General features: G+C 37.8%; 1 protein-coding gene across 11 annotated transcripts in view; it reads right to left on the reverse strand.

The window, feature by feature from the left end:
- The window catches only part of COL19A1 (collagen type XIX alpha 1 chain), a 184,504-nt gene extending 158,453 nt beyond the window's left edge, over nt 1-26,051 (reverse strand). For 5 of the 11 annotated variants that reach the window (XM_061358576.1, XM_061358581.1, XM_061358578.1 and 2 more), the window contains exons 1-4: nt 25,870-26,050; nt 25,257-25,430; nt 22,927-23,056; nt 13,305-13,404 (exon numbers count right to left, since the gene is read on the reverse strand). In XM_061358576.1, the coding sequence (XP_061214560.1) occupies nt 13,305-13,404; nt 22,927-23,020 (194 nt within the window). In that variant the 5' untranslated portion in view covers nt 23,021-23,056; nt 25,257-25,430; nt 25,870-26,050. Of the gene's footprint in view, nt 1-13,304; nt 13,405-22,926; nt 23,057-24,065; nt 24,326-25,256; nt 25,431-25,869 lie in introns of those variants that run through there. The other 6 variants (XM_061358582.1, XM_061358583.1, XM_061358579.1 and 3 more) reach the window with 3 other exon arrangements.
- Between the last annotated feature and the right edge of the window lie 527 nt (nt 26,052-26,578).

Genomic DNA, 26,578 nt, shown 5'->3' on the forward strand with positions numbered 1-26,578 from the left:
AACAGAGGAGAACACAGGTAAGAAAAATTTGGAACTGTAGCTCTTTCACAAAAGGGGAAAAACATTTTCTCTGCATCTGCTTCCTCCTAATCATGCAATTGCACAACACTTTCTGATGTCTCTCTGCCTCGTGCTGCACACACCAGATTGGTTTTCCATGTGTTGGCATCACTGAGAAACATGCTGAGATTTTCTAACACTACTGGCAGAAAGTGACCAAACCCAGCCTTTGTTGTTCAAGTGGTTTTTTGTTTTTTTTTTTTTTGTTGTTTTTGTTTTTAATCTGATTCTTCTCATATATATTTTCAGTAGCTTCCCGTGTATATTTTCAGGTAACCCCTCTATGGTAGATACACCTTCAGTTCCATCTCCCTGTCCTCACATGGACGTTACAATAAGAAGTCCCATTCAGACTACTGGTTTAAGATTCTTGTGAATACAGTGATGTTTCTCATATCAAGTGCCCTTTCACTAAGCATTTCTCCACATAACCTGGATGTTAGATCTGCTTATGTAACAAAACTTAAAAAATGCCAGGAAGAGCACTTCCCAGTACAAGCATCATAACAGCACTGAAAATATAAAAATAACTCAAAAGAAAAACATCTCTTCTGAACTCTCATCATCTCCTGCCACAAAGCTTGCTCTTCCTAGATATCTACCTCTCTCCTTTTCTTTCCAAAGCTAAATGTAGAATATCACACACATGCACATTCCTCATGCCTATTTTTCTAACAGGTTTCTACTCCTGTGATTCACTGTAGGGAATGCAATACCCCTGCACCCGTGCAAATATGGTCTTGTTCTCCAGCATGAACATCCCAGAAATCTTCAGTGCTTTTCCTTACTCAGAGCCACATTAGTAAATGGATTGCCTCTACAAAGAAACTTCTTCAGGGTCTGACACATTTCTTAGAAGGTATTTACAAAAATTCAACAAAACTTTATTTTTAGAGATTAATTGCAGAACAGGGAGAAGTGTGATGATCTGCCCATTTTTTCAGTGGGTTTGTGATTGTCTCCTAAGATATGGTTTTTGTTCAAAATGTCAAGCTAAGCTGTGCTTAAAAGAATGGCAGAGATTTAAGTTTTCTTCAAGTCATTCAAGAATTTTGGTGTTTTTACATAACTTCTCAAGGACATTTTGCTGTGCTAAATGTCCTAAAATCCAACTCTTTTTGCGGTACTCTTTTTTCAAGTATGGCAACAATCAAAGAAAGAGGATGTGAACTTAAATACTTTTAAAGGAATTTTACATACTTCTTTTAACATCTAACTGTGTCTTTATTTAGACATTTTATGAGCAGCTCTATAACTTATGCAGTCCTAGTATGCTGCCAGAAATGGAACAAAGACAGCAGGTCTAGTTATTAGTCTGGCACTCTGAAGTCATTGAGATATTAAATTCTTACTTTATTATCTGCAGTGGAATGGAGTCATTCAGCTGATCAAGGAACCCTCTGAAGATGTTAGAGAAAAAAATAATTACCATAACCCCTGAAAGTCAACTGACAGCAAAAATTGCTCTGCATTCATTTTTACAGGCTTCCTACCCTGAAGCAAGATCTACGGTACAGAATTAACTATTTGTAGAACTCAGTGGCTGCTGTTGTCTGGAAAAGAAAAAAAAAAGAAAAGCAGACTACAACAGAGGAGTTGTCTACTGGAGACCATTAGATCTGAAGACAGGCAATGCACTCCATACTTTGGAATGGAGGGAGACAATTGGGAATGACATTTCTTTTCTCTTGGCCTATACTTAGAAGAAACCTAAGTATCCATCTGTTCTTGAAGGTTTTCACAGCCAGCTTACAACACTGTTATAGATGGATACATCTACTCATCTTGGTTCCAGCTGATCTCCCCCCAAAAAAGAAGGTGTAAGTGGTGAAGATTAAATTACCAACTGAAGAGACTGGAGTAGGAAAGAAGGTTAAGGATACCAGATACCAGGGTCTGACCTGAAATAAGTAGCTCTGTCAGCTGCAAGACCAAAACTACAGAGAGAGAACATGCTTTTGCTTTAACACGCACTACATGCAGAATGACTAGTCTATGAATATTTAAGCCTGGTGTTCTGCTTCTAATTTGAAGGATTATTAGGTAAATAATGCACTCTTTACATTTTGTAAAAAATGTTAACATTCGTTCATTCTAAGTGAATGAATATGGAAAATTAATTCTCAAAAAAAATCATTTGCATCACATTGGAAGACTTAATAGCACTTTCAGAAACAGGAAATTATCACTTCTAAAATCTCAGGACTCATTTCTGAGTTATCTAATTAAAGTCAAGTTTAAAAAAATGTACATACAGTTTAGCCTGCATCTCTCACACTTTCTGTAATTATGAGATTTTTTTATGTTAGAGATTAAATAGGGTTAAAATGTATCAAGCTTAAAAATATCAACATTGCATTAGTATCTGCTGAGTCATAACTATGTTTAAAAAGATGGGCCAAGAACCTGTGACTTGCTAACCCTGTCACTATCAGATACTGCTGGGTAATGGGCAGGTATTCCCTTTAAAGGGCTAGGACAGAAACCAAAAGAAGCTGTTAAAGAGAGATGTCGTCCTGCATTAGGCCCAAAACAGAGGTGCTGAAAGAAGGTTACAAGCAATGGTACCTTTGGATAAGTCAATAAACATTTTATTCAGATTCTCCCTAAGCTTCACATCAAAAGAACCCATCAAACACCACTTGAAAGAACACTGGATATTAATGGGAGATATTCTCAGGCTGGGGAAGCAGGCCAGATGCCTTATATCCAAAAAAGGGAACTTGATATATTGGGAATTTACAAACTTTTCTCAAAACAGCAAAGGCTCCATGGTTCAAAAACTTTGCATTAAAACAATGCTTCGATTATAACTTGAGGTGGAATCATCTGTGCAATTTTATGTGTAAGTAACAGAACTAGAATGAACAACGATCTTATTTTGCAACAATAAGGCCAAGACTGAAATCTCTACTGCTGATGAAAATTCTAAGAACAGCATGTATTAACCTACTACAAACCTCAGGCTAGTAGACAAATGTGGAAGAGTTACGACAGTAAAGAAAATATCACTGATATCACAAATATTTTGTAAAATTGTAATCTTTAAGGATGCAATGAGATGCAAGGAATATTTTGAAAGTTTTAGAAAGGAAACACTTTGGTCCCTCACTTTCCTATGACAAAATCAGCATTTTGAGAAATTTGCTTTTACCCTATAAATTACTTGGTTGACAACGTAACTAAGTACCTAGACTATGGGAATGTGTATTTTTAAGGAAGAAAATATGTTAACAGGATATTCTACAATGGAATCCCAGAACCTTATAATGGTTGAGGTTGGAAAGGCCCTCTGGAGGTCTTCTGGTCTAACTCCCCCTTCTCAGGCAGGGCCGTCAGCTGGATAGAAATACACATTCACTTGTGCATGAGAGCAAAATAAATTCAACGTAAGCTCTTTAAAGAGATGACATATAATAGTGATTAAAAAAAAGTTAACATACTGTAAAAACTTTAATCTTAGCCATAACATGGGTTCATATTAGCTGTGCTAACTGATCCTTCAGGAGAGCAAGGAAGCAAGGCTGTGTTATGACTCTTCAGTCTTTCAAGAACTCTAATCAGTTCATGAATCATGACTTTCCCTTCTGTGAAATCATATCAGCTACCTTGAATCACAAAGTGCTTTTTTAATGTTTCACAACAAACAAATCTTAAGCTTATGTAATTTCCTGGTAGCATAGCATATCTGTCTCCACATAGTAACAGTAACACAATCATTTAACGCTTTCTAAATTTAAAGAAAGTCCTGTGAGAAGAAAAGTAACTTTCCTATAAAACTAGGAAATAATTTCAAAGTCTGTGCTCCTTTTTGAGTAAACACAGATATCCAGCAACATTTTTTACATCTAACAGTTTCAAACGTTCAAGTCATCATATAAAGTCTCTTTCCTCAACTACAGCTAGCACGTATCTTCTATGTTTGGCTGTGTTGTACATTTTCTTCCACTGTCTCTGTCTCTATGATTTTTCTTCTGAGTTACAGTCTTTATCAGTTCACATAGGAATGAAACATCCTATGTTAAGCTTTCTCAGCTCTTGGTGACTTAAAAAAACCAACAAAAAACCCCCCAGGCCCCACCAAACAAACAAAAAAACCCCCAAACCAAACAAACAAACCAACCTTCCTCCAACCCCACCCCCCCACACAGAAAAAAGAAAACACAACAAACAAAACAACAACAACAACAAAAAAAATCAAAACCAAAAAACCCAAACAACCTCTTGGCCTGGAAGAATCCTCTCCCAAAACTTATTTCCAAATGATACTTTTATGTATAAAATGAGTGAGCATTATCTAATAACTCTGTACAAGTCAGCGGCTAAATGTCAGTCCTGAGCAACAGCAATAATTTAATGCTGCAATTGTATGTGCTGTACTCCAAAGTAAGCATAACCAGCATGGAGGGTCCTGAGTGCAAGAATTGGACCTGGAAGTCCACTTCTTTCCCCCAAGTCTTGGCAGACCGTTCCTGTTATTGTATGCACTCCTGGTGAATATTATTGTCTTTGTTGTTTAGTTTCATAGATGAATTTAAACTGGCAGTTATCTAGCAGTCTGAAGTGCTCACTTAAGAGCAGCTAGAAAATAAGGTCAGAGCACCTTGATGATGTTATTTGTGGTTACTCCTCAAGAGTGGTCCAAAGCAAAACTCACTTTCCTTAGCCATAAGACAGACATTGCTATTTTATGGGATATGCATTCGACAGTATTTGAGTAACCAACACTGCTCAGCGTACATTACGAACATACCATCCCTTACGAAACTCACAGCAGAGTTAAAAGAGAAAACTGAGTAAAAGACATAAATCAAAGTTTATCAAGGCCTTCAACATTATCATTGCCAATATGGGTGTATCAATAAACAACAGTCAAATACCCCAAAACAGAAATACATGCATTTTCATATGACACTTAACACACTAATGCCATATTAGGAACTATCAACAAGTTAACCAATGCCTGTATTGTCATGCTCAATCCCAGGGTATTTTTAGGATTTATTTCTTTTTAACAGAATTCTGAGATTCTGCAACTAATTACATAGACTAAATAAAAAAATAATGATCTCTTGCATATGGTTCCATTAAAACATCAATATATGTACATCAGGACACAGTTTCTATAGATTACAGATTGCTCTTCTTCATGTTGAAGCTTATTAAATAATTCCAAGTTTTGAAAAAAATTTGTGACATGACAAATATTCACTTGAGACAATGCTGCAGTCAGCAAACCCTGTACACTTATGACAGAAATCAAGTTGATACCCAGACCTTCAAGTGAAAGACCCACAGCATGGACTGTACTGTCTATGCAAAATTAAAAAAGTATTTTTTTAGATTTGGCAATTTATCTCCATAAATATAAAACATTTCATGGCACGATGATAAAAACTGTAAAGACCTAACCACAGAGAAATGCTAGAGGCCAAAAATTTTTTTACCAACAACTGAAAGTAAATGAAAATCAATGTATTGAAAAAAGCACCAGGCAGTTTCACTGTGAGAGAGCACGTGAACTATTTTTAGATAGAAAAACTAAAAACTCAGAGGCAAGGTGAGGGAAGGGAGTATCTTTAAACAACAAAGCCTCTGCATAGATGCAGATGTGTCAGCACAAACATCTGTTTGTAGGTACAACTTCAGTTAAGAGGAGGAACGCCTGACAGCACCGCTAGTGCAAACTGCATTTTACAAAGTGTTAAATCACAAAAGTCAGGAAAAAAAAAATAAATCTGATTTATTACAGGTTGTTGGGTTTTTTTCCAGTCTGCTGATAAATGACTCCTGAAGATCATGGCACCACAGCTTCAGCTGGAGAAATTATATGCATTTTACAAGGACACTTGAATCCTCTCAGCCCAATCAGCAAAACTGATAAATGATCTTTCAATCTCTAATTTTATACTACAACATATGGGGGCTACAGTCGATCCTCAGCTGCATGCATTATATACATTTCAATGAATTCGGTGTGGTTGCATATAGCACTGCTGTATATACACATCTATTCTGGATTTCTAAGAAAATTCCACTGAAATAATTTTGCAACTGTATTTTTGTTCTAAGACCACCAAACAAACACAAGTCTTGTTACAGACTTAGATCTGCATCCCTATTGACTTCAAGCACTATCTTGCACTTGTTTTTTGGTGACATTTACCTTAAAAAAAAAAAAAAAAAAAAAAAGGAACGGCCAAGAAAAAGCTAAAACAAGATTACAAAGACTTAAAACGTCAGCGTATTTGCCAGGGAGTAGATGATGTGTAAACCCTTGTGAAAGTTCCCCACAGTTCGGCATCACTGAAGGCTCTTTTCAACTAACATATCAGTAAACTGAACAGCCCATGGCAGTATCTGTGTTCAATTTTTTGAATAAGGACCATGGGGAAGCGTCCAGCTAAATTGCTTGTGCTGAATCTAGGAATCTAATAGCACAATAGCTTTGCATAGAAATGGTGGTATCTACGACAGTAAGTTTATGAAGTTTTGCTATCTTATCCACAAAGAAAAATGGAAAATAGTTTTGGCATCAATATCATATTAAAAAAAATAATTTGTTTCATATAGGAATATACAGCAAAATTGAAATTGTATAGATATTGCAGATGCCATTGTTTTGATCAGAACAACAGAACTGTTTTCCACAGGGCAGGTTAAAACATTACATGGAAGGTGCAATTGCAGGGTTGGCTTAAGCTAACAGCAGGCTATGTCCTCCCACTCCCCCTCCCACCATCACATTCTTGCTTCTTCCTTGCTGTGATTGCTGGAGATCACACAGCCACAGGGACCAACCTCCAGCCTTGCTGATCAGACAGACTGATCCTAATGTGGTGGAAGTGAGATGAGGCTGAGAGCTGGAGAGGAGTGCTGTGAAGGTGAACTGCTAATTTTTTAGGTTTGGTTGGATTATTTTTTTTTTTTAAATAATCATCTTGGCTGGACAAATTTCTCCTTTAAAACAAAGGCAGCAGGAAAAAATAACACTAACCTGAACTGAAATACATGGCTTTCAAATTAAGGAAAGCTTTTTACTTAAGGAGGGTAAAATGCCTTTACTATTTGTTCTTCCAGTGCTTCTGTGATTTGCTTACTGCCTACCTCAAGTTTCATCCTGAAACCCACACAAACACTGCTGGTCTACTTCACACTCTTCTTGTGGACCAGTGCCTTTAAAGCACATATCCCCCAAGAGCTCATTCCCTTTATCTGCAAGTGCCTTATGGCAAGATCAACACTGCTCAGAAAAAAAGGAAAAGAAACAATGTGCTTTATCCAGCGCTGTCTTACAAATTCAACTGGCATGAAGCTGCCACACTAAGTGCTCTACTGTCAGGGGAACACTCTACAGATCAAAGAATTCAGATTTGCCACAGTCAGTGGCATAACTAAAATAGTTTTACTGCTCTCTGTTCCCTCACACCCTGCTTTCAATTGTAAGTATTTTATATTTCTACAGATACTCTTCACCTCTGCCACCTCTCTCTCATTACTTTTTCTTCCCCAATTCTTCCCATATGTAAATTGCATGTTAAATTATAGTGTGATTCAAGCCTAATACAGCAATTAAAATCCATTACTGCCTGAATTTAAAATTTTATAAAAAGGTCATGGCATATTTCTCATAAATTGTCATGTAGAAATAAGCCCATACACGCAGAAAAAGACATTAATGTGTGTTAATTCTTTTAAAGAAGTGTTGGACTATCATTTTTTATGGTAAGAGGGCACAGTTTTCTTTTTAGTTATGAAATGACTGGTATTTATATGCTATGTACAGCTCCAATTTGTTGCTTCAACAGTAATCCCTGTATTATCCTTCTTTTTAATTTACAAAATGCAGTAGGTTTTCAAGTTCCTGGAAATAAACAAAGTGCACTATTTCAGTCTTTCAACCAGAATCATTAAAAGAAAGAATCTGTCACTGCTGTTTCTGATCCACTACTTTGGAAGACCTGAAGAAAGCATCAGGATTTGTACTAAATTTAGGCTCCCACACTCGGAAGCAAATTCCACAGACAAGGCCCTTTTCTTGAAAATACCCTGCAACCAAAATACCAGACATTTCAGTCTTGCATTGTTGGCCCTAACAGCTCAAATTACCCCAAATACACCACGAGAGGTGGCTTCTTACATAATGATCTCATATTTTAATAGACCAAAGACTAGCAGGACTTTGTGTGAGCACAGATAAAAGCTGGTTAGCATAACTAACTATTGCCTCTGGACAGGGGCGACACCTCATTGCCATTTTCAGAAGGTGCTTTAAAAGTTTCTGATTAAATCTTTTGGAAATGGGTATTTTCACGTCTATCCATTCTATACTGTATTTAAGAAATAGGTATGTTACTTCTTAACATATATATATATATATATCTTTTATATCTACCCAATATTTTTCAGGAAGACAGTGAACCCAAACCTGCTGCCCAAATGCATGCCATGTGCAAAAATAATCAAAACCTATGCCCATGTGGACATTCAGTGACACCTGAAGTCATATGCAAGATACAACCACAGAGCAACCAGAGGAAAGTAAATGGCTGCAAAGGCTACCACAGATAGGTACCTTTGGAAGCAATGTGACAACTATGAAAAGGGTTCTAACGGTGTGCACAGAAACCCTTGAGGCCAACTATGCTCTAGGAAATACAATTCCCTAAGCATTTTTTGGGATTAAAAAGATTAGTATTAAAAGCAAACAGAAAACCCCACATGAATATTCTTTCATCATCAATTTCTGTTCTTAGCAGAAAGAATCTTCCAGCCTGCAATGTACTAAGAGAAGTGGGAATAGGATTTCTGCATCCAGTAACTAGGCATCACAAGGAGGTGAAACAATTTCTCTGAAATACAATCCAAGCCACATCCACAGCTCTTCTGGCACCAGAGTGACAACATGGCTGATGGAGCTCAGTAGTCCAAATACAGTCAAAATCCAAGCTCTTTTGCAGTATCTTACACCAAAAGGGGAATAATTCCTAAAAAAAGTTGTGGGAGCAATCCCAATTCTGAGATCATTTAACAGACAGCTACGATAATCTCCTCAGTAAATTAATATGGGTTGTCAAGCCAAACAGACTACAAAATAAGAAAGCCATGACTGTGCCATCAAGATTTGCTAATCATAAACATCCATTTCAAAAACATTCTGAAACTCAGCTGAAATCAACGTACTATCTCCTTTATTGACACTTTCAGAGAAGGGAAAAAAGAAGTGGCCCACCAGCATCCCAGAAAAGAGAGAATGAGGAACTGACATCTGATGAGTCTTCAGAGAAAGACAGTGAAATTATTTCATCATATTTAACATAACTAAAGAACAAACATTAGCTTAAAAGGTTTCATGTCCAGGGTACTGAATACTGCTGGCAGACGTAAAGGAGTTGCTATCAGCACTTAGCCCTGTGCTGCTTTTTTCAGCAAGCTCTGTGCCAAACTGAAGCATACTGCATAGGCTGTATGTGTTAAACTCTAGAGAACAAAATATGACTCCAGAATGTTTTCATTTAAATAAAATTAAAACATTATACGATTACTATTATTATGACTACATAATTAGATTGTCTGCATAACAGTATTTTACCGTAGATTTCTTTAGTATTCAAAGGCTGTTACACCACTTTACTCAGGAATAACTTCTATTAATATCCATGTAATAACTGCAATAAGTAACAGTATTTTAATTTAAAAATCACTCTCTGTTCCTGAAAAAATGAAAATTTTTAGACATTTTCTAATTTTTAGAAAAATTAGAAAATTAGATTTTTTTCTAAAAATTAGAAAAATTTCTAATTTTTAGAAAAATTAGAAAATCCTGAAAAATATTATTAGAACTAAATATTTAATAGTCCTTTACATGGAGCATAAGAAAAGCTATTCATCTCCTATCACAAGACAAAATATGTACGGAATTCCTTCACAAAAAGAGATAAAGACATATAACCAAAATCCAATATAGACATAACAAATTTCCCAAGCTGACACTGCATTATAAATTATTTATAACATATAAATAGGTGCAACACTATTCCAGGTCCATTGAAAAAACCCAAAATGGCATCACACAAGAAAAATGGCACAGCATAGCTTTCTATTACCCACACTACAACTGAATGAATGAAATGCAAGAGGAGATGTGCCAAGTTACTTGATACTTGCTAGTCAGCTTAATCAGATACTCTCAGTTTCCTGCAGGATGGATAACAAACACTGTTCTGCTGCTTACTGCACACCACGTCTGCTAAAATATTTTCTGAGGCAGACTGCTCCTAAAAACCTCCAAGCATTTAACAACATGGGAATCTGGAACCGCACAGTCTGACATAAGAGAAGAAAATTTAAATAAAATAAGTTACAAGATATTGTACATGGATAACTAAGATGAAGTAAATTATTAGGTTATGAAGACAGACATCAGAGTTACTGAGTATCCTTCACTGTAGCCCTACCATGTCAAAACCTGACTTTGTGCTACTGACTGCTCTCTGCCCTTACGTTTAAAAAACAACTCAGAAATTCAGAAGAGTATAAAAAATGCTTGAACTAAGTAATTTTTAAAAATCTTGTCTGAAGTGTTATCTCAACGATAGAAAGCTCAATATATAAAGCTCAATATATTCAACATACTGGATGCAAAATAACAAAAAAAAATTCTATTCTTAATCATGACATGCATTTCTCCATGAAGAAAGATTAAAAAAGCATGAGTAAGACTACTGCCATGAAGAACTAGGATTTAATGGAAATTCTTCAGTGCTTGAATGCTACTGAAAATACTTGTAACCTTTTTTTGTTCAGAAAGATATATGTAAGAAGTACCATTTATTTCCACAGTAAGCTGACTGAAAAGCTTATTTTGCACCTTAACATCAGTAACAGTATTAATTTTCAGCCTAACTATATTCATACATTAGTACTGTTACGCATTTTATTAATAACTATCTTGCTTCATCCAACTAAAGTTTTCATCCATTAGATATGCACATTTTTAGGGAAACTGGAAAGATTTATCTTCAGTTTTTCTTTAATGAGGATACACAGATGAAAACAGGGTGGGAGAGGAAGGTGAGAAGCAAGAGACCATTAAAGCCAAACAACTTGCCTTCCAGGTTTATCCTTTACTGAAGTTCCTTATCCCTTGCCCAGTTTACACTGAAAATGAGAAAAAAAAAACAAACCCAAAAAAAAACCACCACCAAAAAAACCTGACCGTTTTTGTCTCTAACAGTCATTCTCGCTCCAAAAAGCTGAAGAGATAAAACATAGGAAAAAATGTTAGATTTCTCTCTCACTTCATGAAGAAAGTTAAAAGCATTGTGTCTTTCTCAAGTGTTTTCCTTGCAAACACTAGGACATAAGGCTTTGTTAAGCCAGTAGCAGCCATGCTGCATATTCCCACTTTCACTGCCTCCTCTAATAAATTGTTCTTATAAGAATAAAATAAACTACAGACAGCAGTACTCAGACCTACTAATAAAAGCTAGGAAAAAAGCTTTACATTTTCAACCTCAACATCCCCTGCCAGAACCCTTCCAAAAAACATGAATTTTTAGAAATCAATCTTTTTGAATGATGAATTTTCCCCGAAAACAACATGAATTCTAAATCATTTGCCCTTTTGTGATTTCTAGCTACTCACACTCCATTTTGGCCACTTTCAGAATAAAGTTAAGTCAGCTTACACTGCACACAAAGAACTACTTAGCTTTTATTCCTAAAAAAATTGCCCCACATGTTTTGTTATTGTCTTGATTTTCTACTCCTCTAGTCTCACATTTCCCTCAAATTCCCATCCACTGAAAAAAAAACCAAAACCCCAACTATAAAACTCTGAAAAATTAATAATAGATTTAACAAAAACGTTTTCTTACTGACAAACTTTCAAAATATTTTTAGTGAAGATATGTATGAGTGGTACTTAATTTTACCTGTTACTTTTCCAAAGAGAATCCTTATAATACTTGGAAGGCCCTACTAAAAATAGAGCACACTCTGTGTCATGCAATTTTATTTAGTCATTTTTCTTTCAACAGATGACACCCAAGGTATTTAAAAAAAGATAGCCATTATTTGTTTAACCTTGCATGATTACATGAGCATTAAAATTTACATTATCTAATAACCTCAGAAGAACTTAGAAACTATCCAGTAATCTCAAATATTTAGGTTCTATTTATTTCAGAATTTTTCTCTCCTAAAGATCACTTTGGTTTCTGTCTGGGTGCCTCCAATTCCTCTTCTCCCTCTCCCCTGGCTTCAACCTATCCACAGCCCCTCTTGGCTCTGCCTAGGATCCAAACAAAGGGGAAGTCTGAGGGCCAGATGTATTTTTCCCTAGGCAAGCTAGACAGACCTCTTGCAACAGAGAACACCTAATACAGTTGCTTCCCTTGTCATCACAGGAACATGCTGTACAGAAACCGCAGTCCCATGACTCAGAGCACATCTGAACCAAGAAGGTCTGAGATGATCCTCTGTCTCCACTGCGCATTTGGAACATGAAACTACATTCCTAACTCCTTCTTGCCATTTCCTCGTCCACATGCAAACTTAAATCCATCCAATTCCATTGTGCCTTTCTCTCTTTCACCAACCTTTAGATTTTTATGCAGTTTCTGCCTTTCATCCCACCCTGTGCCAGAGTGGGATGTGTGTATTACCACCTTTACACTGAGCACCCAACATTCTATTGCAGCTCAAAGAAAAAATGCCAATTCCACTGAAAAAAAAAAAACCAAAAACAAAAAAACCCCAAAAAACAGAAAAAACCCAAAACCCAACAACCAAACCCCAAAACATTAAATTATAGTGTTTAAGGTAATGTTGATTTTCCCTTTCTTTTTAATCTCATCAACCCTAATCAGAGAGAGTACAACCAATTCCACTGCAGGAAGATTAGTGTAATAAGTCTTGCCACACCATGAAAGTTGTTTCCTTTGTTTCGTTAATATTTATGTATAAACAGTAGATCTTTCAGTATCAGAATCCAAATTTGAGAAATATTCACAATTTACTTTCTACCTAGATATTTCCAGATTGCAGAAGAAAAAAAACAAAAACACACCTCCACCAAAATACTTCCCAAAAAACCTGTTACGGATAAAAATGCCTAAAACCAGACATATTTGTTTTCCTGTGGTATCCTCCGGATACACTGCCCAGTGTTTCAATACACTAACAGCATTTGGTCTGAGCTCTGTCTTTTAAAGGCTTCAGATGAAACTATATCTACTTACTTTGTGTCTCTGACGAGAGGCGCGCTTCCCAGTTTAAAGCAGTTTTTTTCACCTCCACAAGACGTTTGCCTCAAAGAAAAGCTTTCTGCCAGATCAAACCCTGTGAAATATGATTTAGTTTATTTAATGGAATTTAAAAAAAACAAGGTAAATACTGACTTTTAGTATGCTTGCTAGCTTTCCAAAGCACGGACTGACAAGCTACTTTGAAAACTAGTACTTTTAAGTCAGAGAAACTTCCAATATTCATTTTATCGACAAAGAAACTATCAGTGCAAAATTCTCTCACTAGATGACTTTGCAACCTGAGAAATGCATTCTTTATTTCTTTTTATCGCCTGAACTGATAAGAACAAAGGACATTTGATAAAAACAATGGAAGTGAGTATGGCTGAAGCACTTGAACCAATACTTTGTAAGAACACCATGTTCTGATTTTAACCCCTTTCCTAACAACAACAGCTTTTGGAGCATGGGGGTGGCATTCCATATGGTCCTTTCAGTTTTAAAAGCCAGTTTCAGTCAAACTATAATTACATCCACTACTAGAAAATTAATTTAGATACTGATATGAGTACAGTCAGTTACCTGAAATACCAAGACCGCCTCTGTTGATTTGTTTGAGATGATGAACAGTTTTCAGTAAAGGACATGTAGCACCTTCAAGAGAATACAGTTTAGCATATTTTATACATTTCTTTCAAACAAAAATAATCAGAACGAACTACCATGACAGTGATAGTAATATTAACAAGAATATTTTTGTTCATTTTCTTTCTTTACAATATGCTAACCAGCAATAAACGAATTACAAAATCTAAATAAGAGAAATATTTCAGACTACATGCTACACTTCTAATAATATATGCAGATACAAATTTTATCATGCTTTAATTCGGCTGTTTATGATTAAAGCTCACAGAACAATATAACCAGAAAAAAAAGCACTAAATTCTTACCAGCCTCTCTCCATGTACAGTACTCTATAAAGCAATAACCTCTGTCCTAAGGGGCTTAGCAGTTTTGTTTGGTTGTTGTTGCTGTTGTGTATTGTTTTAGTTTTTATTTCTGGCTATATTCTTAGAAAACCTTTTTCCCTTACTAAGGAACAGGAAACAATAAAGCATAAATGCTTGATTACCATGACAATAATCTATTGTTACTTCAGTGAAAAACAATTCCAAAATGTGGATTTAAAAGAATATAATTATATAATAAACAATTTAAGCAATAGGTTTTTATTTTAATGGCTTACAATTAAGCAGCTTTTGGGGGGATTAAGTTTGTATTTAGATAAACAACCAGCATATTCTAGCATGTGGAACATGGCAAATTCTAAGGTTAAATCAAACTGAACACTTTGATTAAACACTGCATTATTAATATTAAATACCTTACTTGCATAAAGTCATTTTTTCTCTTATTTCTATGCATACACAGGAATAGATACTTTTAAGAAGCAAGTGCAGAGAAATATGACTTTTGTGCATGGATCAGAAAATGGGCTCTTTTTTAAACAAACTTTGCAAATAGCCCTGCTAAACTCTAATAAAACTGTCAAAGGTCACAAGCAGGATTTGACCCATGCACTTAACCAAGCACAGAGCTCCATATTGAGCTGATGCAACTAAAAAGATAGCCAAGGTATAGCTGAAGCTGCTGAATGGGGGGGACTTTCCAAAGTGTCATTTCAATTAAAAATAAAAGGAGGAACGTCCTACCACTAACCTGAAAATCATCTATATCTAAAGATTTCCAAGGAGCATTCAGACTGAAGGCTGGCATGCAAAATAACTGTATTTATAATCTTAAAGCATGTGAAATTTGTCATTTGTTCTGTAGCAATGTAGAAAGCATATTATCCTTTAAAAGTCTTATGTTCTAAATATGTTAGTGTACCTGATCCGGATTAAAAACTGATAATTGGAAACAACCAGTAAAAGTGAAACTAAATCATTTAATTTAAAGATACCTCCTGACAATATGGTTAATGAGAGGTATGTCAATTGTTTAAAGGACAGACCAGGTTAAAGGCATTTTTTCATAAAATTCATCAATTCCCATGCCCTTTACCTCTGAATTGTGATCTACAATTACAAGTAACATCACTCATAATTTATTTCTAAGGCTCTAAGAAAATGTATTCCTTTCTTCATTTATGCACAAATAAATGTCTGCATATATGTGCATTTACATAAATTTTTATGACAAATGAGATGAAACATGCATTAAAAACTCTGTAAATTTCCCTTCAGCAGAAAAGATGCAGAACTGTAAAGAATATTCACGTTGAAATCTCTGAAACTGAAATGAAATCTTTCATCATTCTTGGTTTGCAGGGAGTTTTATGTAGTGTGAAAAGCATTCACTGGAATTACATACTACCATAGCAATTTCAATACACCATTTGCTATATGCACATATACACTGTGCACATATGGAACAGAAAGAAGCTCACCTCAGATACCCTTTAATCTGCAAACCTTAGTCTTCTTCAGTTATACAGATTATTAAACTACAGACTTTCATCTATAGCCATTTCAAAACAATGAATGCAATTATAGACGATTTACACGTGTATACCTATAAGAAATATATTCTTGAAAAGGAAGCCTGTTATGGCTGAATGCCACAATACCATGTCACACATACACTGACAAAAGCTTTTCTTAAATTTAAGTGTTTTCTAACCAAGGGTTTTTTATTAATATATATAAGATGATGGGGCTGATTCCCTTTTAAGGTAAACTAATTTACACTACTTACAGCAAAAGCAGACATATAATACTTATTACTGAATTTACCCTGAACTGCTATAGTAAGCTCTAGAGAACCTGGGACACAACTGTATGTGTTTTTTTCAACATTGTCTTACATGAGAGCTGAATGGGAAAATAATGGGGAGTTTTAACTTATTCCCCCCAGACACTTTCTTCCAAGTCCAAATAAAGACTCAAGCTTCAATTTCTGTGTTATCCAGATGATAGCAATGATTCCACACATGCCACAGACTGGACTGTGGACCTATTTTTATCAGTGGTCTAACAGTCACAGCATAGGTTATTTGTTATTTATTTGGTTGTATTCCATATCCCCAGAAGAACTGAAAGGGTTATTATTAATCTTCTTCTATCTCATGCTGCAGATGCACTCCTTTAGACCAGTGTTATTATTTTTACCAGAGAGCTAAAGCAAAACTCTAAAATATTAAACCCAAAACTTCTCCATACCGAGACTGACAACTTTCATTACTGCAGATTGATGAAAATTCTTTCTACAGTTACAGTTTGTACAAATAAGTTAGCCTCTACCAAGATTTTTAGTAGTGCTGGCAGATGTTGAAATTTTCTTTGGCCTGAGACAAAACAGACAGTTTATCCATTCATCCTGTGTGTAGCTGAATTAGGAGATCTACATGAAGACTTTCAGGAAGAAAAAGAACAAAGACAAACCCTTACCGCTAATCCAGGCACAGAAACGATGCACCTATCTGCTCTGTTAGAATATATACTGTAAAACTAATGAAGCAGTGAAAAGAACAAGATTATGCTTGTGACTATATTGCTCCGCATGTGATAAAACTGGGTCTGTGTGGACTGAAGTCAACAATTCATGTTAAAATGGTGATGTCAAAGCTCAGCTTAACATACTTCTAAATTAATGAGATCACTTAGCCGTAGGACAAAACTACAGACCTCAGCTTTTAGAAACCAATGAGCTCTACATAGGAGCTTACTATTATGAAATCAACCTAAAAATTTTGAAAAACATGTATTTGCAGATCAAGCAGATGTCACAGACCACTGGGGATCTGTCTCTCCAATGAGATGCTAGTAATTTTTTTGTTGTTTTCTAATAGCTTTAAGGAAAAAAAATAAAGGCATTGCATGTAGATGTTTCTGCTGCAACATGCAATGGCATATTCTCAATTCCTGCAGTAATCAGGGCACCTGCTGGAGCATGCTACAGCTTCTATCTAGGCCCTATGCCCAGTTTTCCTTCCCGTGCAAATGAGGACAGAGGAGCCTCTCGTGAATGCTTCAGTCTCACTCTTACAGACATCTCTTGTCTGTACTTCCTGACTGAGAACTGTAGCTTCCAATAGGCACTTTTGGATCCTCCAGAGTGTAACCTGTAATCGATAGATTCACTTTACAACTACCTATCTGCTACTTTATAATTAAACTTTATGTTCAGGTGAAATTTCCAGCTGCTATCTAACACCGCTGACATGCACATTGCAAAGGTACCAAAATTTCCATCAGTAAGCATGACTGGCCAAACAACAAAGCCCTGCTTAACATACGCCCACATTATATGTCAGACTCATGCTTCAGGCAGAAATCGGTGTTAGCTAGGATTTGTCTCACACTCTTTAGGATCGGGCTTCCTAAATATATACACATAAGGAATCACTTCAGAGTGTGTGACAATATCTGCAAGCGTCAGCAACAGCATCCAAAGAGTCCACCTCAAAGATAAGCAGACCCAGCTGGCCTGCTTTCAAATAAGGTCAAGAATTCAGATTCCCTACATGCCTGTAACCTCATGTATAGAGGTACCAGAAAATAAGATGTGATATTTTTGTTTTCCTTTTCTACTCCATAAGCTACATCATATTACATTATAATATACATGTTAACTAGACAAGAGTGGGAAGGGAATGAAGGAGACTGAATCTACAACCTTGTTGCTATAAGAAAGAAGTCAACTCCAAGCCTTGTGATTATTTAGATGGCTATGCAAATAACATAACAGCTTTGGTAGGCAGGATTAAGAAATCCACACCAATAGAGTTGAGATACTGGGATGCTCATGCTAAATCCTGGATAACTGGATTCTCCCATGAGGAAGAATAGGTAGTTAAAGACAGGACTTCATGTTACTCAAGACAGCCAGCACAGCTTCACCAAGGGCAAGTCTTGCCTGACTAACCTAGTGGGTTTCTATGATGGAGTAACTACATCAATGTAAAAGGGAAGAGCTACAGATGTCATCTGTCTGGTCTTCTGTAAGGCCTTTGACACAGCTCTTACAACATCTTTCTCTCTAACTTTGAGAGGTACAGGTTTGATGGATGGACTGTTTGGTGGATGAGGAATTGTTTGGATGGTCACATCCAGAGGGTAGTAGTCAACAGCTGAAATGTCCAGATGGAGAGCAGTGATGAGTGGCGCCCCTTAGGGGTCTGTACTGGGAACAACACTGTTTAACATCAGTGGCAAAGGCAATGAGATCAAGTGCACCCCCCAGCAAGTTTGCAGACAACACCAAGCTGTGTGGTGTGGCTGGTGTGACTGAGGGAGAGGATGTCATGCAGATGGACCTGGGCGAAGCTCAAGAAGTGGGCCTATGTGAACCTCATGAGGTTCAACAAGGCCAAGTGCAAGGTGCTGCATCTGGAACAGGGCAACCCCCAGTATCAATACAGACTGGGGATTGAAGGGATTGAGAGCAACCCTGCTGAGGGCTTGGATGTACTAGTGGATGAAAAATTGAATATGATCCTGCAATGTGCTCTCACAGAATAGAAAGCCTATGGGCTTTCTATGCTGGGCTGCATCAAAAGAAGTGTGGACAGCAGGTTGATGGAGGTGATGCTGCCTCTCTACTGTGCTCTTGTGAGCCCTCACCTGGAGCCTAAGCACAAGAAAGACACATACCTGTTGGAGCAGGTCCAGAGGAGGGCCACAAAAATGATCAGAGGGATGGAGCACCTGTCGTATGAGGAAAGGTTAAGAGTGTTGTCTGGAAAAGGCTCCAGGGAAACCTTATTGCAGCTTTTCAATACTTAAAAGGGGGCTTATAAGAAAGATGTGGAAAAAATTTTTGGCAGGGCTTGCATAGGACAAGGGGTAATTGTTTAAAATAAAAGAGGGCAAATTTAGGCTAGATATAAGGATATTTTACCGTGAGGGTAGTGAGACACTGGAACAGGTTGCCCACAATGCTGGTAGATGACCTATCCCTAAAAACAATGGAGGTCAGGTTAGACAAGGCTTCGAGCAACCTGATCTAGTGGAAGATGTCCCTACTTATTGCAGTGGGGTTGGACTAGATTATCTTTGGAGGTCCCTTCCAACCCAAACTATTCCATTATATCATGAGTGAATATCATGGCTGTAACTGATATTACTGATCTAATATAGTGTATAACTGTACTGATGTACAGTTCTTTCTCTGCCTTTCCATTAAAAAAAAAAAAAAAGGCCAATCTGGTTTACAGGCTTCACACTGGGAGGATGTGTGTAGCTGAGAAAGATCCCAGACCACAAAGGGGAACATTTCCATGCTACTCAGTCACTAGCTGATGTGGCTTTCCTCAGCATGCAAGCTTTCATGAACCACATTCTTATAAATATCTAAAAATCCTTACTCACTGCCACAAAGGACTTATCATTTAACTACAAGGAATTCAAGGGAGGCCGGTCACTTAACTACTGCAATGCTAGCAATAGTTTGTGGGATCCAACCTTAAAAATTCAGATTAACAATATGACTATATTGTATATGAGAGTTACTGTAGAGCCATTAACTGGATTTTGAGAAGTATCTAGCCACACTAAAAAATGAAAACCAAAAAGCTTAACTGATTTGCATACTTGAAACAACTCACTGTATTTGGGTTAAAGTGCCTATCTAAATTATGATCTAGAGCCAGTACTTTTCACAACACATTCCATGTCAAAAGGCAATGGAAATTCACCATGCCTGTCAGTCCCAGGACTTTGTTTATGCTACGTTTTTCATGGGTTAGCAAGTGGTTTTGAAAAACAGTAACTGTAAAACAAAGCTGAAAAATCAGCAATGATCTGGGAGTGAGACAAAGTATTAATTTTCTTAATATGAAACATTCAGGAATGATCAAATTAGAACTTCATGTGTCACTACAGAAAGAGGTCATATCCACACTCCAAATCCAAACATTCCCCAAAATTAAATGGTGTAAGTTGACGTCATGAAGAAAATACTCTTGAAGTCAAATCAAAAACCACAATTCTGGAGAACTCCTGAACCCTCTCCCTCAGATTTGCTATATTCTGTCATTAGAATCAAGTGCTTCAAAGCAAGTGAACAATCAGCATATCAAAATTTCTGGGCAGGTGAGAACCGAAAGAAATCCTTGTTGTTAATCTAATGGTCACTGACATACATTTAAAGCCTAAGGTAGACCACTCTGAGAAGATCCAGCATACTCAGTCACTCTCTGTTCTTTTTGGTTTCCAGTACTGGTATTTATTTATTACAATACTGACCCAATGAGTAAGTCCCAAAGTATATTCAGAATGCCAGCTCAGAAAGCTCTTACCTACATATGCATATAAATCAATCCTTTCTCTTGCCTAAGAGGTTTCCTTCGCCTAAGACACTTCTGCCTGTTATCCCCCTTTAAATTAACTTTACACTTTTCGCTGCATTTGAAGGCCATTAATTTCGACTTAAGTAGATCAGGTGAGAAATTTCAGGATGCAAATGCAATAATCCAAGATCTGATCTGAATGGGCTTTGCTGGAAAAACAAATGCTAACATGCTGCCGAAAAGAGAAAACCAACAGGATTGGCTATGCAGATTCTGCAGGATAGATGCTGATCCAAACAGAACTGGTGAACTGATACATGGGAGAGAACAAAAGCTCAAGACAGAGACAATTAATGACAAAAAGAACTAAAAAAAAAACAAAAAAAAAAACAAACAAAAAAACCACCTTATTAGATACTCCTCTCTTCTCAAAGTGAGCACATTTCCAGTTTTTAACAGATCCATCTGCATAATCTGCATACAAATTATCAAACTAAGATAAGAAACCTCTGCAACAGAGAGTACTCTGTTCAGCTGAATGGTACAAATTAACAGAACACTTGCAGACACAGCTGTACTGCTTACTGCTGCACCACCGCAGGGTCCATTCTTTCTCAGCTCCTGCTTTATGGTCTGTAACTCATATTTTTAATTCTGACAGTAACCATCCCTTCAGTCCTTAGAAGAGTCTCTTTCCTGTTATCAATTTAAGGCTTCACTGAGCCTATCCTATGCTGTCAGCAGAACTGCTCAAGCTGGCAGCTATCTACTTGCTGCTCCTCACCATCGGCTTATATCACCACTAACTACAGAAGCCTCTCTCAACTGCATACCATCAGTTATACTCAGGAGAGGTTCAGTCTCCCCTGTTATGCCCAGCAGCTCAATTTGACCCGTATTTGATCCATCCGTGGCAATCAGATTAAGGAAAACTGCAACTTCCCCACTTGTGGCTGCCTAACCACAAGCTTCTAACAGAACGTAATGCACAGTTCGGATACATCATTTCTTAGCAGTTCAGTGGAGCTCTCAAACCTCCTGTGACAGGTCCACCTTTTACTAAGACAGCTTTTCATTAAGAAAAACAAATATAATTAAAAAAAGTCAATGCTTCCTGGCATTTTATTTCAAAAATGTTTCAAATTTCCATTTATTCATTTATATTACTAGGGAACCTTCGGCACTCGCACCCTTTCGGCACTTTCAAAACTCCCTTTCTACAAGCCACCAGCTAGCAATGACACAGAAGACAACCCCTTGGACTGCTTTCAGACAGCTGAAGAGAATGATTGCACAGGGTTAAGAATAATTGATCAGTACAGCACTTAGCCCTGCTGCCCTAAAAATGAAAGGTTAAAAAGTCTTCTCACAGGACATTATTTTTGTTTTAGAGCCCACACATTTTAGCTTATTAAATATTACTATTTATTGTTTCCAAGAGTAGTAAAAGGATTATTACCCTAGTTATTAACTTTTTAAATTTATTGGACCCAAGTTTCAAATATGTTACAAAGATACAAAGTTGTTGTGTATGTATAGCTTCTATCATCCTTCATCACGCTTCTGGAAAAACAGCATTACTAAAAATAAATAGCAACAAGCATGTTCTCCTTTCTAATAATTGTAGGAAAATTCTACAAAGCTGAAGTACATGGATACTTTCTGAGGCTGAGCAACTACAGAAAACTGACAATTGCTTACTCCTCGTACACAGGTGACATGCCTTTAAGATAGACTTTACCGTCCTCTGGAGAGTCGATGCAGAGTTTAAGTGAGAGAACTAGATAACATGTGAACAGTAAGAAAACAGAGAAGTATGAAAAATTTGAAGAAGACAGGTTAACAGCTTTTAAGTTAAGCAATAGCACTACATTTCTTTCCCCTTTCTTAGGCACAAGAGTTTGTCTAACTACATCTGTGAAACATATGGTTAAATTTAGATGAGGTTAACATGAGCATTTGGTTGTTTAGGTCAGTGTGATCACTGATCTGCTCTAACAAAGCTGCATGATATTGTTCACAAAAGTTTTACAAGCTCCGATTTAGAATCTTGTTTTGTATAGCAAGCTGAAAAAATACAAAATGAAACTCCAAGGAACTACAACTGCTTCCAAACCTGAAACTTCCAAGCACAAGAAACAGAAGGACTGCTTTGGAACTCCTTCAAACTTACACTTTTTAAAAAGAGATATTAAAACAATTCTTGTATTAACATTATCTGCTCATATTGCTTATTTTCCATGTACTGCCATTATTTGTTAAATCTGTTCAGTACTGAGATTTAAGCCTTAGGTCTGTGATGGGCAAGAAAAATAGACGTACCTGTGTGGTCACTGACAGCCACAGAAGTAGAAACAGGAAGAAGGAGGAAGACTGCCATACAAAGCCAAACTATGCATGATCCAATGTACTTCATCTCCCCCTGGACGCATGTGAACAATCAGCAACAAATCTGAAACAGAAAATAAGAATATTCAGAACCATTTCTTTTTCCCTCACCCTATCAAAAAACTACAAACAAGAATTTCTGAGCTGTAAATAGTAAGCTGCTAATCACACCCTGTTTGATTTATCTGTTGCAAGGAGCTATCAAAAAAAAAAAAAAAAAACAACAAAAAACCACAAACCAAACCCTAAAATTAAAAACCTCACAATTTATGTAAATTCAGAAACAAATGACAAATAAACTCCTTTGGTTCTTTACTAAACTCAGAAGTAATACCTTAGAAATATCAACTCAGAGACATCAGTTATAAAGGCACTAAATTTTTGTTTCATTAGTAATAACTAATTTTCTTTTACTTTTTTCACAGGTTTTCAATTTTAAATACATTAGCTAAACTGTCTGGTGTCACAACAGTGCCAGTGACTGCTGAAGTAGTCTTCAAACCAAACAAGGACAACATGCAATTGTCCTGTAAGTGCAAAAGAAATCAAGATAATAATATTTCTCTGGCTTGGCAAAATATGCACGTGCCTAGAGCAGCCTGTGCTGAGCTTTGTTTAAATCTCACAAAATAAAATCTTGGTTTCAACAGCATATCTTTGTCCTCTAAGGCAGTTAAGAGATTCTTTTTTAAGCTGGCTGCAACGTACAGACAGATGTGAATTTAATGAAACACAGTAAACAAAAAGTACTTTCCTAATAATATTTTCTGAAAGAAAACCAAATCACATAGCTGAGATGCGATTTTTATGGTTATTTTCACAACGCACCTTATTCAGCATCAGAGCTGTACTGTCAGTCACTTACACTGACAACTACATCATCATTAACTTTTCCAGCCTCCCCAACATCAGCAGTGTAGCACATTCAAGTAACATTATCATTTAATTTCCTGCACCTGCTTTACAAGCAGGCACTAGTGACTCACTAGAGCTGCTGCTCCAGAGGTCTCATTTTCCGAAGGGCTCTTGCGCGCTAGCTCACTAGTACCACCACCCCCTCGCTGCTACCCCACCTCCAGGCTGGGCTCCTTTCCCACCGCCGCTCCAGGAGGCTCTGCTCCCTGCCACAACCGGAGCACCGCAGCTTGCGGGGGGTGAGCGACCAGAGCCGTCTGTAGCTCCGTCCGTAACACGGCAGTACCGGCAGTCTAATTGATCTTGGACTGAGTTGGGTTTGCTAAAGGGAGGGTTTAGAACACCAGGCGGGTAAGCAGCCTGGCAGGCGGGCGGGGCTAGGCGGGGAGCAGAGAGGAGCCGGCCCGGGCGGCTCCCACAGCCCGCCCTCCCGGGCCCCCACTCTTCTAACCCACCGCCCCTCTCTCCGTGCTCGGCAGCCCCGCCTGCCCGGACCCTGCCTGAGCGTCGGACACGGCCGGCCCCAGCGAGACGAGCGAGGGTCAGGCACAGTACGGCGCTTCCTCCGCGGCCCGGGGCGGAGCGGGGCTGGAAGGGGCACGGACGAGGGAGCCCCCTGCCGCCCGGCCGCGCCGCCACCTGCGCGGCGGCCAGGTGAAGGGCGCAGGCAGAGACGCTGCGGCCCCGTCGCCGGGTGAGCAGCAGGAGCGGCGCGGGGCTGCTGGTGGCGGCCGCTTCCGTCACTGCGGCCTCGCGGGCTGCCCCAGAGCTGCCGCACCGGGCGGGCTCCCCGCTCTGGAAGTCATTGACGGTGCTTCCCTGCCGTGCCGCTGCGCGCAAGCTTGCTTCTACTCACTGGATGTAGGCCACTCGATATGCGTGCTAATTATAATGATATACACCAATAGGTAGATTTTTAAATGTAAATATATGCATACAATTAACGAGCATGCTCAGCACTGTGGCAATTTGCAACAGTTTAACTGGGTTTGTAAATTACTGCTTAATTTACTAGGGCTGTTTTTATTAGCATATTTTAGCACATACCTATAGCTATCCAGAAACATATACAATGCATTTGCCCTAAAACAGAATCACGAGAAGAATCCTGTAGTATATGTTGATTATGGTACATTAAAAGCTTACTGTATACATTATGTTTATATAGGACACCGACTGGCAAAATTGGTGCTAAACTTAAACGGCAATTTTGAAAAAAAACCCCACCAAACAACCACACAAACATAAAAGCCCTGAATCAGCTCACCACAAAACAAACTAGGAATAGTTTAGAGTGTGTGTGCATGTGAGATCTTTAGACAACTAACTATAAATAATGAGTTGCTTACCTTTAATGTCTGTGTTAGTCTGTCCCCTAGACGCACTGGAAATGCCTGTACAGAGCTGCTGTAGTGCCGAGGAGTTGCTGGAGTGAGTCTCCAAGGAGTGGTAGAGGGGGATGCAGCTCTGTCCTTATTAGTCTCACACAGTGTGACCCTCCCACTCAGCAAGCACAGAATACTCTGTAAGAAAGGACAAACAGCCACCCTGATGAAAATTTTACATAATCATACTTAAATATACCAAGTCCAGTAACAATGTAAGAAATGTTGGTTTATTTTTTCTCCTTCCCCCTACAGCCTCCCCCTCCACCCCCCCATACCCCTCCTCTGAAAGAAAAAGCAGTCCCATTAATTAAATACTAGAATATGGATGTATGAAACTCTTTCAGGGTATCTTGTTTCTAGTTGTAAAGAACCAACTGTGTACATTAGCACAAGCAGAAACTACCTTTTATCACCTCTGTGTAAGCACACATTGTTAATTTTATATACTTTCTCATAAATCTAAAGTGAGCCATCCAAGTAATCAAAAGAGTGCATCTATTTATGGTACTGATTCTGCAAAGCACAGCAGATTACTGACATTTGTTTTACCTTTTAAAACCCACCATTTACAAACCTGAATGTTCTTGCACTGTAATATCATCTGCCTGTGATGAAATGGTGAGATTGAGTACTGTCACTGGCTCTCATCTGAATGTGCGAAACTCTGCTTTTCTCGGGTTCTCCAAGTGTGCTTGTGGCAGTTCTCCGTATTGCATTTTAAAGATGTACACCAGACAGAAGGATGAAGAAAAGTAGAATGACTAGAAATAGATACATAGAAGACAGAGAAAGCGGGGCTTTAACTGAGCACATCTCTTTTACATATATCCAAGACACTTTTTATCTTTTTCTAGTAGAAGCATTCTGATGGAGGGAGGGGAAGGAAGGAAGGTGGTATCATATCAATGTTTATTAGCTTAACGTCAGTTTAGTCCGACTGATCTTCAGGTCAGAAAATTCACAGAGTTAGCTTTCTGCTTCTCCCCTCACACTTCCAACAGGATTTGAAAAGTGCTTCCTCATTTCAACCAAGATAACTAGCCAGGATACCCAACAAATCACATGGAAAGGTATGAGTATCTTTCTGGTTTAAATTTCAAAACAGTTGTTGCTCTTCCCAACTTAGAATCATGAGAGAAAGATGAAATTGCAGCTTATGTTCATCTGCTAAGGTGTTTTATTGCACAGCCTTGTGGTGTAACTTTAGGCAAGTCACACTGCTCACTTGCTCATTCTGTAAACCATAGAAAGTAAAGCCTCCTTACTTCATGGGGCGAGGCGCA

The sequence above is a fragment of the Neopsephotus bourkii genome, unplaced genomic scaffold (genome assembly GCF_033783945.1).
Source record: "Neopsephotus bourkii isolate Nb327-2 ecotype Australia unplaced genomic scaffold, CSIRO-AGI_Nbou_v1 NB_947, whole genome shotgun sequence".
Classification (NCBI taxonomy): domain Eukaryota; kingdom Metazoa; phylum Chordata; class Aves; order Psittaciformes; family Psittacidae; genus Neopsephotus; species Neopsephotus bourkii.